Source organism: Lepus europaeus, chromosome 11, assembly GCF_033115175.1.
Source record: "Lepus europaeus isolate LE1 chromosome 11, mLepTim1.pri, whole genome shotgun sequence".
In the NCBI taxonomy this organism is placed as follows: Eukaryota; Metazoa; Chordata; class Mammalia; order Lagomorpha; family Leporidae; genus Lepus; species Lepus europaeus.
The window spans coordinates 53,271,887-53,288,666 of record NC_084837.1 but is presented as its reverse complement, the minus strand read 5'-3'; the positions used below and the strand labels follow the sequence as shown (position 1 = coordinate 53,288,666).

At 44.9% G+C, this 16,780-nt stretch overlaps 2 protein-coding genes across 2 annotated transcripts; both read left to right on the top strand.

Moving 5' to 3' along the window:
- Nucleotides 1-1,621: 1,621 nt before the first annotated feature.
- EDDM3B (epididymal protein 3B) lies at nt 1,622-2,065 on the top strand. Its single transcript, XM_062206595.1, has one exon. It carries the CDS (start codon nt 1,622-1,624, stop codon nt 2,063-2,065), a length of 444 nt encoding a protein of 147 aa, XP_062062579.1.
- Nucleotides 2,066-9,344: 7,279 nt separating this feature from the next.
- Nucleotides 9,345-10,263, top strand: RNASE6 (ribonuclease A family member k6). Its single transcript, XM_062204676.1, has 2 exons — nt 9,345-9,489; nt 9,793-10,263. The coding sequence occupies exon 2, from the start codon at nt 9,798-9,800 to the stop codon at nt 10,260-10,262; it is 465 nt and encodes a 154-aa protein (XP_062060660.1). The 5' UTR covers nt 9,345-9,489; nt 9,793-9,797; the 3' UTR covers nt 10,263.
- Nucleotides 10,264-16,780: the final 6,517 nt, after the last annotated feature.

The following is a 16,780-nucleotide window of genomic DNA, read 5'->3' as shown; positions in this document are numbered from 1 at the left end:
AGAGTTGGCAGAAAACACATTCAAATATCTCACTTTATTCATTAGGATTATCTTTGACTGGATTCTCTTTCACCTTTCCACTGAAGTACCACAGGTCACACTTCCAGAGGCAGTTCTCCTTGCTGAATATTCCTACAACATGGCAAAGCCATTCCAGGATTTTTTTTTCTCAGAAGTTTGTGGATGAGTTTAGAGACCTGGTTGCCTCCTATAAACTCTGTGGGGTCACATTCCTCCAGTGCCTTGCAATTCCTTTGTGCCCAGGAGTCAATCTTTGATGTCTGTGGCCTTGCTGGAGGTTATTGTCAGGGTAAACCCAAGTGTTCTAGATGAGAAGATACAGGAACATGATCACACACGAAGGCATCCTCCGCCCTCCCCACCATCACCACTACAAATCTGGAACACTCTATCTCCTGCTGCTATTTCTTCCTCTGATACTTGTAGCCTTCTTGGGTGCCAAGCAAAGAGGAAGGACAGACTCCTCTCTTGAGATCCACATACTGATACTACAACCAGTGACCTGAACGCTGAAACTGAGCGAGGTGAGTAAGAAGGACTGGCACTGAGGATGCTTGGGAGAGAGGCCTAGAAAAGCTTGAATTTTTAGATAGCAGGGTTAGGAATTGAATGTCATCCAAATCCTGGGAAACAGGCCAAGATCCAAGTCAACATTTATCCCACTGCTACAGCTTTTCCCCCTTCCCCCAGTCTCCCAAAGCATAATGCCTTCAAAGAGCTGGAATCCTGGCAGTCTCATTGGGTTAGGCCTTTGTGACCAGGGAAAAGCTAACACATGAGAACATATCTATCCCTGTACTGTGCCTTAGGTAGGCCCTCAACACCCTCAGAAGTGCTCTCACGTGCATGTCTCTCACTGGATGCTCGCAGATCTGTTACAAGCACTGGGCCCATGTAAGAACGCTCTTGCTCAGAGCTTAAACGAGGTTTGGGTAGGGCCAGGTGCACTCCTCGTGGTAAATGAGGACAGAGGGCTGGCTTAAAGGGGAGACCTTTTCAGGCAACTCAACTCCCTCTGCCATGACCAGAGTGGTTCCTTTGAGGCTTGCTCGCCCGGAGCGGTGCCTCTGCGCTGGGGTTCTTTGTTGATGGTGTTCCTGACCAGCCTGGGCAGGGACTTCAGAGAACACGAGCCTCCTGCCGAGGAAGTCCCTCCCAGGTGCTCACTCATCGTCTACATTCCCTTAGTCGGTGGCAGCCCTCACCACTATCGTGACATAATCTTTAAGTGTCTTCTCTTCTGGACATACATTCTTCTGAGAATTTAGCTGGCAAAGAAAGCTAGCTAGCTGGTGATTGATTTTTCAAGTAGAGTGGTTAGAGAGTAGTTCAGAGTCATTTAAAACTCTCAGACTTCATTTTTTTTTCTACTACTTTTGGCTTTGCCCACTCAGATGGCTGCATGCATTTATTTCTCAGAAGCCTTATTATCTAATGTGAGTTATTATCTTCTAGTCTGGGAAGCAAATGCTACTATTGGGCCCTTTTGCTTGTATTGGCAAAGACAGGAATTGTAAGTTGGAGCTCGGCTCAGGGCAGTGTGTCAGTAATTTTATTTCTCTTCTTCCCCATGGACATGCAGACAGTCTTTGTGACTACCATGGCATCCTCTCCAAAGCTCTGGATCATTCTCTTGTCCTCGGTGTGCCTCCCATGCAGGCTGCTTGTACACAGCAAGGATTTTTCATGGAAGGAATTCATGGAGCGGCACTACCTAAGTCCAAACAGAGAATTCAGCACATACACTTGTGATGTCCTCATGAAGCAGAAAGAAGCTCCAAAAGACAAGAACCCCCACATATTCATTTATATCCCATGGTACAAAATAGAGCATATATGTGTTAAGAGCACTTGGAATGATCGCTACAGAAATGTGTATGTATGGACCCAGAATACCCTCAAAGTACTCAAGTGTAATCATGAGAAATCTGAAAATGTCTACAAAGAGAGTAGGGGTTACAATCACATTCAATTCCATTGTAACATGGATGGATATGTTGATAGCATAGAAAGCTTAAACTTAACAGAACCTATCCTCTATTAGAAAGTCTACTTACATGCTCATGTTTTGGTAGGCTATTCAGTGCTTCCCAAGTGCTGGCTCTGCATATATCCATAGTCCCTGCCACTCTCCACTTTCTATTCATGTGTCAGTATAGAACACTTTAGGGTTAGGTATCACACGGTATTTTGATACTACAACTTTGCCTGTTATTTCTCTACCTGGACCAATCTTCAGTCCTTACTTACCTAATTAACTCCCACATTTTCTTCATATAACATCTCTGCTTGACTAATCTCGAACTTTTCTTGATATTGTCTCTCCTTATCCCTATACAACATAAATAGCAATTGCTCCCCAAATAAATTGCATCTTTCCAAAGTGTGTGCCATGTATATAAATTTTGTCTTAAGCGTATGTACTTAATGATTGATATGAGTAGTGTGCATATGTGTGATATAGAATATGTTTGTCTATAATTTGTGCTGTGGATATATTTTAAGGTGTACTTGATGTGCGTGTGTGTCTAACATGTGTGATATACCTATGCACGTGATGAGGTATAAATGTCTACATGCTAAGCTGGAGACAAGCTGTAACCTGGGCATTGAGTGTGGTGACAGACTTTGTTAGACATTTATTTGACTCATGATGCTGGTGGGTGGAAAGTGCTACAGTGTGACACCATCATCAGATATTCTTGATAGACTCACGATGGATAGTGTCTCATGACAAGAGCAGGAGAGAGGAGGCGGGCAGGGAAGCAAGAGAGTGGTGGGGGCCAGACTCAGTCTTTTATAGAAATTATTTTAGTAGGCATTTATTGACTCCTTTGAAAGATAACTTACTGCAAGACACCATCATTGATTCCTTCACATGGCCAGTTGTGGTGAAATCATTTCTCTTAAAGGCCCCCTTTCCTCAACACCTTTACATTGGAGAATTGGGCCTCAACATTAATGTTTGTCAAGGAAAAGCCACATTTAAACCATAGCGCTCTGTAGGGACAGAAGACTGTCCCTGAAGGCTCACATCCTGCTCAGCTACCAAATGTAATCACTGCACTGTCCTAGAACCACACTCATGACATACTTCTGCATCAGCCTGAAAGTCCAAAATTCCACCTGAAACTCAAGGCAAACCCCGCCCCAACTGCGGGCTGCAAAATCAAAACCAAGTTACCCACTTCCAAGACACAATGGTGGAACAGGCATAAGGTAAACACTCCTATTCCAAAAGGGAGGAATAGACAAGGGAAAAGGTATCACAAGCAACTCTGAAACCCAGCAGGGCAAACATTACATCTTAAAACCCTGAATCCAGGCCGGCGCCGTGGCTTAACAGGCTAATCCTCCGCCTTGCAGCGCCGGCACACCAGTTCTAGTCCCGGTCGGGGCGCCGGATTCTATCCCGGTTGCCCCTCTTCCAGGCCAGCTCTCTGCTATGGCCCGGGAGTGCAGTGGAGGATGGCCCAAGTGCTTGGGCCCTGCACCCGCATGGGAGACCAGGAGAAGCACCTGGCTCCTGGCTTCGGATCAGCACGATGCGCTGACCGCAGCAGCCATTGGAGGGTGAACCAACGGCAAAAAGGAAGACCTTTCTCTCTGTCTCTCTCTCTCTCTAACTATCGACTCTGCCTGTCAAAAAAAAAAAAAAAAACCTGAATCCAGAATCTTGTGCTCAGTGGGGAAAGGAACAGGCCCCCGAGGCCTTGGGTGGACCCACATCTACAGAACTGGTGGGCTTTCTGAGCATTTCCACGTTTGTGCCAATCTCTGTGCTGCTGGTGTGTGTTGGCTGTTCTCCCATGACTCCGCTCGGCATTCTAGCGCAGGATCTCTGTGGTTCCACAGCCTCCTGCAGCATATTTCTGCTGGCCTCTCGGCTTTCCTTTAGAATAGTGGAAGCCCCTGTGTTCATCCTGTGAACCTGCAGAATTAGGACCATGAGGACTCCACAAGATGTACGGCTTTCCCACTCCAGAGAGTAGCACAAGCTGTACCTGCGCCAGTGTAAACCTTGAGCTCCGTGCTGTGGTACATTAAGCACAGTCTCAGGATGGCCTCTGGCAGCAAGCCTGTGGAGAGTACTTCGGGCCATTCCCTGAAACACTCTGCCCTCCAAGGCCTCTGGGCCTGTGCTGGATGGCCCTTTTCGCACTGTCCTGATGTCCAGCACCTGTCTCACTTTTAATCTGTGCAAATCTACTTAGTAAGCACTTGCTGAACTTAGCCCTTGGTTTTCTCTTCCAAATACATTTTTTTTCGTATTTTACATGACCTGTGATTTTTATAAAAGATTTATTAATTCATATATTTATTTATTAAAATTTATATATTTATTTGAAACTCAGAGTTACACAGGGATAGACAGAGAGGTAGAGAGAGAGAGAGACACAGTGAGAGAGACAGAGAGGTCTTCCATCATTGGTTCACTCCCTAATTGGCCGCAACAGCCAAAGCTGAGCCAATCTGAAGCCAGGAGCCAGGAGCTTCTTCCAGGTATCCCACATGGGTTTAGGGGCCCAAGGACTCGGACCATCTTCTACTGCTTTCCCAGGCCACAGCAGAGAGCTGGATCGGAAGTGGAGCAGCCGGTACTCGAACTGGCACCCATATGGGATGCTGGCACTGCAGGTGGCGGCTTCACCCACTACACCACCGTACCGGCCCCTCATATATTTATCTGAAAAGGCAGAGCAACAGAGATGAGAGATGGAAAAAGAGGGAGAGAGTCAGATAGAGGTCTAATTTTTTTGTAACTGTAATGAAATACTTGAGGTATACTAACTTGTAAAGATAAGGAGTTCATGTAACTCATAGTTTTATAAGCTGGAAGTCCAAACAGCACGGTACAGTCTCTTACCAGGGTCCATTACCTGTCACTCATGGCACATGGCCTTCTTACTGTCATAATCCCCGGGTGACACATGGCATCACACAGCAAGAGACTGGGAGCATGCTTTCTGTGTCTGATCTCTGTAGCTCTTTACATATACAAAGCCGTGAGGATTGAATCAATGTGGACCCAACCTAATGACCTAATGTTATCTAATTGTTTCCAAAACAAGATCATTTAAGTTCCCTCCCTCTTAATATCTTCAACATAAGACTTTGGAAGTTAAACAAATTCAAGGGGACAAATCATATAAAACTATAGAATGCATGAAATTTAATTTTTACTTTGATGAAAACAAACATGTCAAGATCCTATCAGTCAGGGTCAGCATTGTAATGTCACTGCCTGCAATGTGTGGGAGCTGAGTCATGTCCCAGCTGCTCCACTTCCAATCCAGCTCCCTGCTAATGGCCTGGCAAAGGCAGCAGAGGATGACCCAAATGTTTGGTCCCCTGACTCCAACAGATGAAGCTCCTGGTTCTTGGATTTCAAATATAAATGGTATCTGAAATTCCAATTGCTCATTGCAGATTTATAAGAAAGCAATTGATTTATTTATTATTGTCCAGCCTTCCCAGAAACAGAAATCCTTCTTATCCTATAGATATTTGAAGCCGTTAAAATCACTGGATAAGAGTGACTATTTTGGCTGTAATACACAATGGATTGGAAGGAAAACAGGCCAGGAGCAGAGTCCGTGAGGGAAGCTATTGTATGAAACACCCCCCCCCCCATAAGACAACGAGGTCCTGAATAAGGGCAGCAATGGAAGACAAGACATTCAGAAGGTAACTGTCACAAACACGCCCTTCCCTCTGGGATCATGGGCCTTCTCACACACAGTTCACTCTTTAGAGGCCCTTGTCACTCCTTCATCTAACTTCCAACTATTTCTTAAAATTCAGCTGAGGCCTTAGTCCCTCCAATATTCTTTATCCTCTATGATATCTCCACTGTTGGTAAAAACCAGCCCTGCCTTATCTGAGGTGCCATATCACACCTCAGGCGCCATCTTAGGCTCTGGCCCAGTTGCCATCTTGAACAATAAGTTTTCAGTTTCCCACCTGGCTCACTAAACGTCAGGTGACTTAGATGGTCCAACCACAAGCATCAACTCCACCCCACCCTAATGGCATTTGCTGCTCCCACTTCCCTACCCTTGCAAGGCTATAACAAGACCTGCTTTTCTTTACATGTGCTCTCTCTTGACCCCTCTCTCTAGCCCATCCATCCTCCTGACAATAAACTCTTCAACTCTGGTGTTTGCTGCATTTTGTGCTGGCCTTTCACTGGTGCTGTGACTCAGATCCAGGCTTTGCCATCAATCTTGCTCTCCCTTCAGGGATCTGAGCTGTTTTGGGATCCCGGATTTCTGCCAGCCACAAAACACACCCCCAGGACCCTTTCTTTGCCATCAAACGCTCTGTGATTCCCATCCACACATCGGCCCTTCAAAATCCTGAGTTAAGATGGAGTGGGCAGAGGATCCTCTCAACTTGACTTTCTACAGGTGTGATTCTACATGACTTGTCTCTGAAGTCCTGATACCACACACCACAACTCCTATGGCCTCATGCCCTTCTTTGGACTTTGTGTCCCGGGCAACAGTGGGTGTGGGGGGCAACAGTGGGTGTGGATGATGGCTCAATCCCCTGTAACTTTTTTTTCTTTTTCTTTTTCTTTTTTTTTTTTTTTGACAGGCAGAGTGGACAGTGTGTGAGAGAGAGACAGAGAGAAAGGTCTTCCTTTGCCGTTGGTTCACCCTCCAATGGCCGCTGCGGCCAGTGTGCTGCTGCCAGCGCACTGCGCTGATCCGAAACCAGGAGCCAGGAGCCAGGAGCCAGGTGCTTCTCCTGGTCTCCCATGTGGGTGCAGGACCCAAGCACTTGGGCCATCCTCCACTGCACTCCCGGGCCATAGCAGTGGGTTGGACTGGAAGAGGAGCAACCAGGACAGAATCCGGTGCCCTGACCGGGACTAGAACCTGGTATGCCAGTGCCGCAGGCGGAGGACTAGCCTATTGAGCCATGGTGTCGGCCCCCTGTATCCCTTCTACAGGCTCTGTGTCTCAGGCTCCTCTGGGTGCAGGTGAGAACTCCCACCCTGTACTCCCTTACTCTCCTTGTTGGACTGCTGTGATCTTGGGGATGCCTGCTATCTGCCAGTCCGACCTCTACAGGTCACTACAGGTGCTTCCTCGTCCCATGTTTCATCCGACTCTCCTCTCCGTTGTCTCCTAAATAATTTTGTTCCTCTAAAATTGGCCCCAGATCTCAAACACCACTGCCTCATCTTTCTCTGCAATCAGGCATGGCCCATGTATGACCTCAACAACCAGTCCAAATGGCCACTACTTCCCTTAACCAGCCAAGCCTCCCTTAACGTGGCTACAACTCATCTATCTGTCTCTCACCCTACTTTATCAACTACTGGATTTTGCTTTACCCTTGGCCCTCTACCAACAACGGCACTTTATATGCGCTCTCCTTCAGGAACCTCCTATTGTGGCTACTCTATTCACTAATATTTCTGCTTCTACAAACTCCTGTACTCCCAATACTCAGAGAATCATGTCATCTACTTCTGCATTCTGCCAGGCAAGATGCAACATGTTGAATTACCACCATAACAGAACAACCTAACGAGCTTTTGCCACATAACATTCCCTGTGTCATCAATATAACCATCACTTCCACAGCTTCCTTCCTCTAGCCCACCTGGAACTTCATTTCTTTAAAATCATACCTTACACAGTTGTATCAACTGTTCTACACCAGGGCCATATGTATTGGTGATCCTTTTCCCTCATCTAATATTATGCAACTACTCAAAGTTCCTTTTACAGACTAGTCCCTCCACCCACAAGAGAGGAGCAATGTTCCTCCCAGTCTTGGTTGGAATTAGCTTTGCAGCTTCCCTCTCCTTGGTGGCAATCTCAGGAACTGCTCTCTAGGCTGCAATGTTACATCCATTAACTGGTTCCAAGAACAACTCCAACAACTACAAGAGGAGGTCACCAGATTCATTGAAATTTCAGCAGATGCTATTCAGGGTCTTCAAAATCAGATCACCACACTAGCAGATGTAGTGTTACAAAATAAAGGAGCTTTGGGCCTTATAACAGCTGAAAAAGAGGGAACTTGTGTTTTTCTGGGAGAACAATGTTGCTATTGTGTTAATCAACCTGGCCAAGTAGGGTATGTTAAAACACTCCTACAGATTACCACATCTGTTCAACAATCTGGGCTAGAAAGCTAGAAAGAAGAACCCCTTCTTGCTCCCTTTCTATGAAGTCCTCTCATTACTTGGTTAATGCCACTCCTAGAACCATTGGCTGCTATTCTCACCCTGGCTTTTATACCACCTTGTCTGTTTAAGGAGGTGATAATGGAATATGAACCACTCTTCACCAACCTGGCGGTCAACCAAATGCTATGACAGGGATATACTCAGCTCCTCACTCAGGACTTGAGGTGTCACCCCACACCAGCAGAAAGTGACTCATTGCCCAATGCCAACAGGAAGTAGCTCTAGAAGACAGATCATCGTCCCTCCACCCGTCCTGGGCTTTTGGGGCTAATGAATCCCATACAACATCTACTTTATAAAAAACAAAAGGGGAGATATTAGTAGAAACCAGCCCTGCCTTATCTAAGATGCCATCTCAAACCTCAGGCATCATCTTAGGTCCTAGCTGAGTTGCAATATTGTACAATAAGTTTCAGTTTCCTGCCTGGCTCACTAGAAGTCAAGTGACCAAGATGGTCTAACCACAAGCGTCAACTCCACCCCTACCCTAATGGGATTCACTGCTCGCACTTCCCTACCCCTGCAAGGCTATAGCAAGATCTGCTTTCACTTGACCCCTCTCTCCAGCCTGCCGATCCTCCTGACAATAAACTCTTCCTTTAACTCCGGTGTTTGGTGCGTTTTGTGGTGACTTTGACCCATAGTCTTTGTAGAGTTCTTCGTCATACCATAAGTGCTATTTTATATTTATGAATGTGCATTATACTTGTCTATTTAGTGATTATCTCCTTCATTAGCTCATGAGTAGCACAGTACCTGAATCTGAGTAGCACAGTACCTGGCCCAATAAACACATGCATGACATTTTGTAGGAACTCACAACATTATCTAGTGTGTGGCAGCTACTGTATCAGATTTACATGGAACATTTTCTCTTGAAAAACTGAATCCACAGAGCTTAAAACTGAAGTCTCAGTTTAGGAAGGAAGCATTCAGCCCATATCAGGACAGATCACTTCCTCAAAACTTTTAGCTGTGAGCCATCTTGCTTCTTTAAGCGGGCTTTCTCTTCCTGTTTGCACAGAGTAGCAAACTATTTTAAGGAGCAGGCTTGAAAGTCTGCTCTCATGCGTACTCCGCAAGGTTTCTCTTTCCTGGGGCTCAGAACATTTCTTCCCTTACCCTATATGGGCAGCTCTGGTAAGCTTGGAAGAAGAGAGGCAGACCAAAGCTTGTGAGCCTGCAATGAACCATTATCTCTGTTCTCAGAGGAAACACTAAGACAGAGACCTGTAAAGACCAGAAACTTCCGGGCTGGGGTGAGTAGAGCAATGATAATGACCAGGAGCATAAATATCTCTGGAGGGAAGGGGAGGGAACCAGGCTCCTGACGCTATCGATGGTCATCAAATGCATGACTGCAGGTCAAAGAGAAGAATGGGGTCTTCCAATCAAGGAAAAAGGTCTTATTGGGCTTTAATTTCTTTGGAATTATGAGATTCTATGTGAAAGAGAAAATGGGTTTTATTTTCTTGAACAGCTAGGACATCTAAATAGTTAGGATTAAAAGTTTTACTCTTATTTTGTCTACTTCTATCATTATCTTTTCTCTTCCTACACAGAAACGATGGTGCTAGATCTTCAGGGATGTTTGCCCCCCTTCCTATTGCTGCTGCAACTATTGGGTCCCATGTGTTCACTTTGTGCTTGGCCTGAGTACCTCACCAAGGCTCGTTGGTTTGAAATTCAGCACATTCAGCCAAATCTTCTCCAATGCAACAGGGCGATGAGAGGTGTCAATAATTATACCCAGCACTGCAAGCCCTTCAACACTTTTCTGCATGACTCTCTTCAGGATGTGGCTGCTGTCTGTGATTTTCCCAAAGTCACCTGCAGGAATGGTAGGCACAACTGTCACCAGAGCTCAAAGCCTATCAACATGACCAACTGCAGACTCACTGCAGGGAAGTATCCTGACTGCTCCTACAGTGATGCAACCCAGTACAAATTCTTCATTGTCGCCTGTGACCCCCCTCAGAAGAGCGACCCTCCCTACCACTTGGTTCCCGTACACTTAGATAAGATTATCTAAGGCTTTCATCACTTTCCCTCTCATTTAATAAATCTGAATAAATATGCTTTATAATTTCCTCTGCTTTTTTTTTTGTTTGTTTGTTTGTTTCCTTGTTCCCACTGAAGAAGGAAGGATGTCAGTGGAAGAATTAAAGAGCTTAGGACACCAGACCAGAGATGGGACAAAAAGAAGTAGGATTTCTGCTTTGGAGCTATGTGTATTGACAAAGGTCATAAGGCAGAGGGTAAAGAAAGGGTCAGACTTCCAGATTTTTAAATCTGTGACTTGGGCCAAATAGTTTACATAACTTGTTACATTTAACTATACAACCTTAATTAGCATCTTTACCTCCACTTTATAAATATTGTTTCCAAGAAATGAACTGATTTAACTAAGATCACATTTATAAGAGGTATGTATAATTGACAGAACTTGAATTAAGTTCCTAAGCCCATGTCCTTTCATTCTTACATTAACATTGAGAGGAGACTGCAAGTTATATAACAAGGCAATATTTAAAATTTTTATTTTACTACTTCCTGCTTTATTTGTATGTCCTTGCTAAGGTTTGAATGTGTCCCCCAAAGTTCATGTGTTGGAAATTTAATCCTCAATGCACCAGAGCTCAGAGGTAAGACCTTTAATACATAATTAAAACATGAGGGCTTTGCTTTCATGAATGGATTAATGCTTGGATTGTAGGAGTGGGTTTGTTATAAATACAAATTTGGCCCCTCTTACTCTCTTGCATGATTTCTAACCATATGCTTCTGTATATAATCTGCATCACCAGATACATCCCCTGGATCTTGGACTTCCCAGTCTCCAGAAACATGAGACAAATACATTTCTGCTCATTATAATTGATATTCTGGATAGCAGGATATATTGGACTAAGGCAAAAAAAAAAAAAATGAGTGGTGGAGCTGTTGATATTAAAAAAAAAAAAAAAAAAAAAAAAACCCTGACAATGTGGACTTGTCATTGGAATAGACAGAGGCGAGAAGAATCTGGAGGCTCAGGCTAGTAAAAGCCTACACTGTCATGAGCAGAGCATTAAGATTCTAGTGAGGATCGGGAGAAGAGAAGAAAGGCAGGGACACTCTGCAACATCTTAAAGATTAGTTAACTAGTGGTGATCATACACCTGGTAGAAATATGGAAGGTAAATGCCACCCCGATGAGCCTTTTGATGGAACTGAGGGACAAGGCATTGGAAACTAAAGTGAAGACCCTTCTTGTTAGACAGCTGGGCAGAACGGTGCTCATGTCCTCGGACTTTGTGCTAGGCAGGTCCCGAAGGAACATCTGCGGCAGCTGTGCCTCTAGAGGAGAAGCCATTTCCTCTCTCCTCCTCCTTTTTGTTCCTTGATTTCACACCCTTACCCCAATTCAAACAATACCCCTAGATACTCTCACCTCTCCTTTCTGTGCCTCTGCTGGGTGCCTAGAGGCACGCAGCCAATATTAGCTCAGTCAGTATCACTGGATCTGTGAAGTGTTGTCTGCCTTTGATAACTGTGGATCTGAAGTTTTACACTTCTTTATTGGTTTCTGGATTCTGATTTGTTTTTTGTTTTATGGACAACACCTAATGTCTTTCTAACTCAGAGATTATGACTTTTTAAAAACCATAGAGAAAATAAAACAACATAAACCAGCTGGATAAAACAGAGAACGTATTTATTCCGTCCTTTCTTTTGCCATGAGGCAATTTCAGCATTTTCCAGTTTTCATCTTTCTCTATTTTACCCGTCCAACCTCTGTGAGGAAAAGAAATAGTTACCAGATATAATCTCTCGAACTAAAACTTTGGAGTGAAAGCAGGTTGAGAACAGGAGACATCTAGATGTTTGCACGAGATTTCTCTTAGCTCTCTTGAAGTCTCACAAATAGCAGAAGGGGAAAAACTAGTGTCTAGACCGCCCTAGAATATCAGTGTCAACAGAGGAAGAAAAACAGGCAGTTTCAAAGCCTTTTGAATGATGACACTAAGACTTTTATTGCATGAAATTTCCGGAGATTCAACTCAACAATACTCAGAGGGTGCTCAAAGTCCTCAGATGCCCTTCTTTCCTGAGCCCAGGAACCTATATTCATGCCTTCCTTTCCAGCGTTCTATTCTGAAGGCTATAAAATGAAAGTGATCCTTGTAAATTTATTTCTGTTCCTATGATGATGAAGGAATGATTGGGGGTTTCCTTTCTGTCTTTGCCAAGACCCAATGCAATAATCCAAGGAGAATTATAGATTGAAAGTGAGTTGTTTCGGGTATAAGGTGGTGACAAAGAGAAAGTTGACCTAAGAAATGAGAAGACTCAACCCAAGAGAACTAGAAGAATTGATTATATACTGTACAACAGTATTTGTATGATATTTTGAAAAGAAAAACTATCGTGAAGGAGGATAGATAAGTGGTTGCCAGGTCTTAGGAGATGAGGGAAGGAATGACAATAAAGACACAGCACAGAAAATCTGGGGGCAGGGATGATGGAATTGTTCTGTGTCCTGTTTGTGTTAGTGGCTATACAAATCCATACATGCATCAAAATGCATGTAATTGTATACAAAAAGGTCAATTTTACTGTAGGATAACTTTTAGAAATTAAAAACAGGGAGAGAGAGAGAGAGAAAAAAAAGAAAACAACTTGGGAGCTAAGCCATAAAAGCACACCCTCTGTGAATCAATAGACTTAGATTTCTTTATTCCATTGTCAGTTCCAGGCCTATGTGTATTCGTCTTTTGATGAAGAAAGTCAGATCACAAAGAGCCCTTCCTACCTTGAAGGATGTTCTTGATATTCCTTAGTTCTACAGAACTACAGACACGATCACATGTATATGTGGTCATAGGTACACAAGCTTAGGCTCACATGCAAACAGATTTTGGCCCTAGGTTACAACCCCAGCTCCCCTAACCCCAGATTCCCCCTCTTCAAGTGATTGCTTAGTTGTGTTTGTGGAAGAGGAAGGGGAGATGGGGAAGCAAGGCTGCCAAACAAACTAGCCAAAGCATGGCCCGGTTCTATACCTTCATTACGCATGTTTCCAATGAGGTCTAGGAAACCCCTGTCCCACTGTCATTGCTGACCTGATCTCATCTCAACATCAGTTAAGTGGAAGTGGAGCAACCCAGGAGTTGGAGAGGAAGAAGGGCAACGGGGATTTGAACCAGTGCTCCTATGGGATGCCAGGGTCACAGGAAGCATTATAGTGCCAGCTCCACAAGGACTATTTTCAAAGAAGATAATACAGGAATGGGAAGATAAGCATGAAGGAAGGGAGCTAAGAAGACACCTTCCACCTACACACGGAAACCCAAAATATAGGTGTGGGCTTAAAAGTGGAATGGTGACTGCTGTGGCCTAAGCCAATCAGTATAATATCTGTGCTCTGAAGAAGCCATGTACCAAGTTCCACAGATTCAGCAAATTCACCATGACTTTTCAGCATCCTCTAATCTTGTGATTAAAGAAACACCTGTTGGCTGGCACCGTGGCTCAATAGGCTAATCCTCCGCCTGCTGCGCCGGCACCCCGGGTTCTAGTCCCGGTCGGGGCGCCGGATTCTGTCCCGGTTGCTCCTCTTCCAGGCCAGCTCTCTGCTGTGGCCTGGGAGTGCAGAGGAGGATGACCCAAGTGCTTGGGCCCTGCACCCCATGGGAGACCAGAAGCACCTGGCTCCTGCCATCGGATCAGCACGGTGCGCCGGCCGCAGCGGCCATTGCAGGCAAAAGGAGAACCTTTCTCTCTGTCTCTCTCTCTCTCACTGTCCACTCTGCCTGTAAAAAAAAAAAAAAAAAAAAAACACCTGTTAAGGAGTGACCAGAAGCTGGGCTTCCATTTGGGGTCCCCATTGTTTGCCACTCTGGATATGGATAACTCTGAGTATGACAATATAGAAAACCTTAAGATCAATAGGAAAGTCTGAAACTATTAGCAAATGAATCCTTCTTTGATACATACTATGTGTAGTTATAATGTGGGAACTGGTGCCAAAGAGAGAGGCAGGAGAGGAAGGATGGAAAGCCAGTTAGAAGAGGCAGAAGACATCATAATTTTGTCAGTACACTTAAAACTGCCAGGGGTCAGAAAGAGCTGGGTAGATAAAATGTCTTTATCTGTTGTCTTGCTCAATTTGTGATGCTGTAACAGAATACCTGAGACTGGGTAATTTATTACCAGAACAGGAATTTATTTTGCTCAGGGTTCTGGAAGCAGGTGAGTCCAAGATCCCGGGGCCTTCTTGCAGCAGCATCCTATGGCAGAAAGGCAAGAAAGCACCAGAAGGCAAGACAGAGCCTCCTGAGAAGAATATTAGCACATTCATGAGAGCATGACCTAGTCATTTCTTACAGCTTCCATCTCTCAATCCTGTTGCATTGGGGGATTAAGTTCCCAATACATGAACTTTGAAGACCGTGTTCATCCATCCTCCAAGAACGCAGAATCCCTGAAGTGTGCTCGGTTTCAAAAATCTTTTGAAACCATGTTTTTGAAATGCTGCTTAGAAGAATTTCCACTGACTACGGATGGTGTCTTCTGCCTTCAAGCAGATATTCATCTTAACATGTTAGTTCGTCAGTTTTAAGACTAATCTGCCTGATTTAGTCTCCTAGAAAGGGTTAGCATGCCTTTATTTCGGGGATAGCAATAGTCTCCCCACAGAAAAAGACTTCTCATGACTGAAGTGCCTAAAGTGTTTCTCTCCATGGTTGTGCCTGGTCCTCTACATGACAAGATTTGGCCTTTCCCCTCCTGTGTCCGTCCTCCTGTTCATGGAACCTTCCTCCCTACAGGCTTCCTGGCAATGCAGGTTTGCACCTGGGCCATTGACTTCACACTTCACCTATCATTTTAATCCCTCGTGGGAGTTCCCCAGCAGTCCTGAGTTGGGGAAAGTACGGGAAACCCGATAGCCAGAGCTAGTGAGTGTGCAGATGCAGAAAACTTCAAATGAGTTTTCTTAAAATCTTGCCTAAGGTATTCTCCCAGGACTAGAGGTAGGGAAAATGTTAGGGCTGGAAACAAGGATGACATGAACTTCAGAAAAGAATTAAAGGGAGCATAGTTAGAAATGTAGTGTCTTTTTCCTTCCTCCATTCTTTTTTTTTTTTTTTTTACAGGCAGAGTGGACAGTGAGAGAGAGAGAAAGGTCTTCCTTTACCATTGGTTCACCCTCCAATGGCCGCTGCGACGCACCGCGCTGATCCAAAGCCAGGAGCCAGGTGCTTCCTCCTGGTCTCCCATTCAGGTGCAGGGCCCAAGGACTTGGGTCATCCTCCACTGCACTCCCAGGCCACAGCAGAGAGCTGGACTGGAAGAGGGGCAACTGGGACAGAATCCAGCGCCAACCGGGACTAGAACCCGGGGTGCCGGCGCAGCAGGCGGAGGATTAGTCTATTGAGCCGCGGTGCCGGCCCCTTCCTCCATTCTTAAAATCTTATAAGGACAAAATCTCACTGTCACACAGATGCTAAGATGGACCCTTCTTCCCACCTGTGAATCTTTTTCCTCTTATACAGCCCTCAGGACCAGGGATTCACTCTAGATAAGAAAATCAGAATCATGAGGCTGGCACTGTGGCATGGTGGGTAAAGACGCTGCCTGCAGTGCCGGCTTTCCATATGGATACTGGTTTGAGACCCAGCTGCTCCATTTCCAACCCAGCTCTCTGCCGTGGCCTGGGAAAGCAGTGAAAGATGGCCCAGGTCCTTGGGCTCCTGCACCCACGTGGGAGACCTGGAAGAAGCTCCTGGATCCTGGCTTCAGATCAGCCCAGCTCCAGCCATTGTGGCCATTTGGGGAATGAACCAGTGGATGAAAGACACACCTATCTCTCTCTCTCTTTCTCCCTCCCTCAGTCCCTCCTTCCCTCTGCCTCTCTGTAACTCTGCCTTTCAAACAAATAAATAAATCTTAAAAAAAAAAAAAAAGAAAGAAAGAAAGAAAACCACAGCCACTCTCAACATCACATAAAGACAATGACAGAACTGACCCTACTGGTTTGAAGAAGGGTCTTTCTCTATTTCTGCAACCTCCTCCAGATGCAAGTATAAAGGAGGGATCGAATGTCGTTGATTAAGTGACGACAGAAGCCAGGTCTAGTCCTTTGCATGGCATTGAGGAAGTGTTACCAAGAACTGAGCTGTCTCGCAGGCCAAGTATACTGCAAGTCTGTGAGAGAGTGTGCTATCAAGCACTGGAGAGAACCACAGCTCTACAGCACTTCGTGAAGGACAGACTGGGAAAGTCTCCTCTAGCATCAGAAAGAACCATGATAAGGGAGCCAGAAAACCTGGATTCTAATTCCACCTTTGCCACTAACTAGCAAGTCTATGAGCAAGTACTAAAAACGCAAAGGTTACATTTTTTTAAGAGAATACAGATGTCATGCCATTTATTAAAAGGCATGCTACAATGCTGTACCTGTTAGGAAAAGAGATTAGAGATACCAAGTAATAGTCAGCAAGTATACAAACTGAATGAAAATGGAATATACTGTAGAGTACAGAAGCTTGAATTAGCCATGCACTA

What these genes read in the sequence shown, in the direction of transcription:
- EDDM3B (XM_062206595.1), top strand. Translation starts at nt 1,622, where the DNA reads ATGGCATCCTCTCCAAAGCTCTGGATCATTCTCTTGTCCTCGGTGTGC.
- RNASE6 (XM_062204676.1), top strand. Translation starts at nt 9,798, where the DNA reads ATGGTGCTAGATCTTCAGGGATGTTTGCCCCCCTTCCTATTGCTGCTG.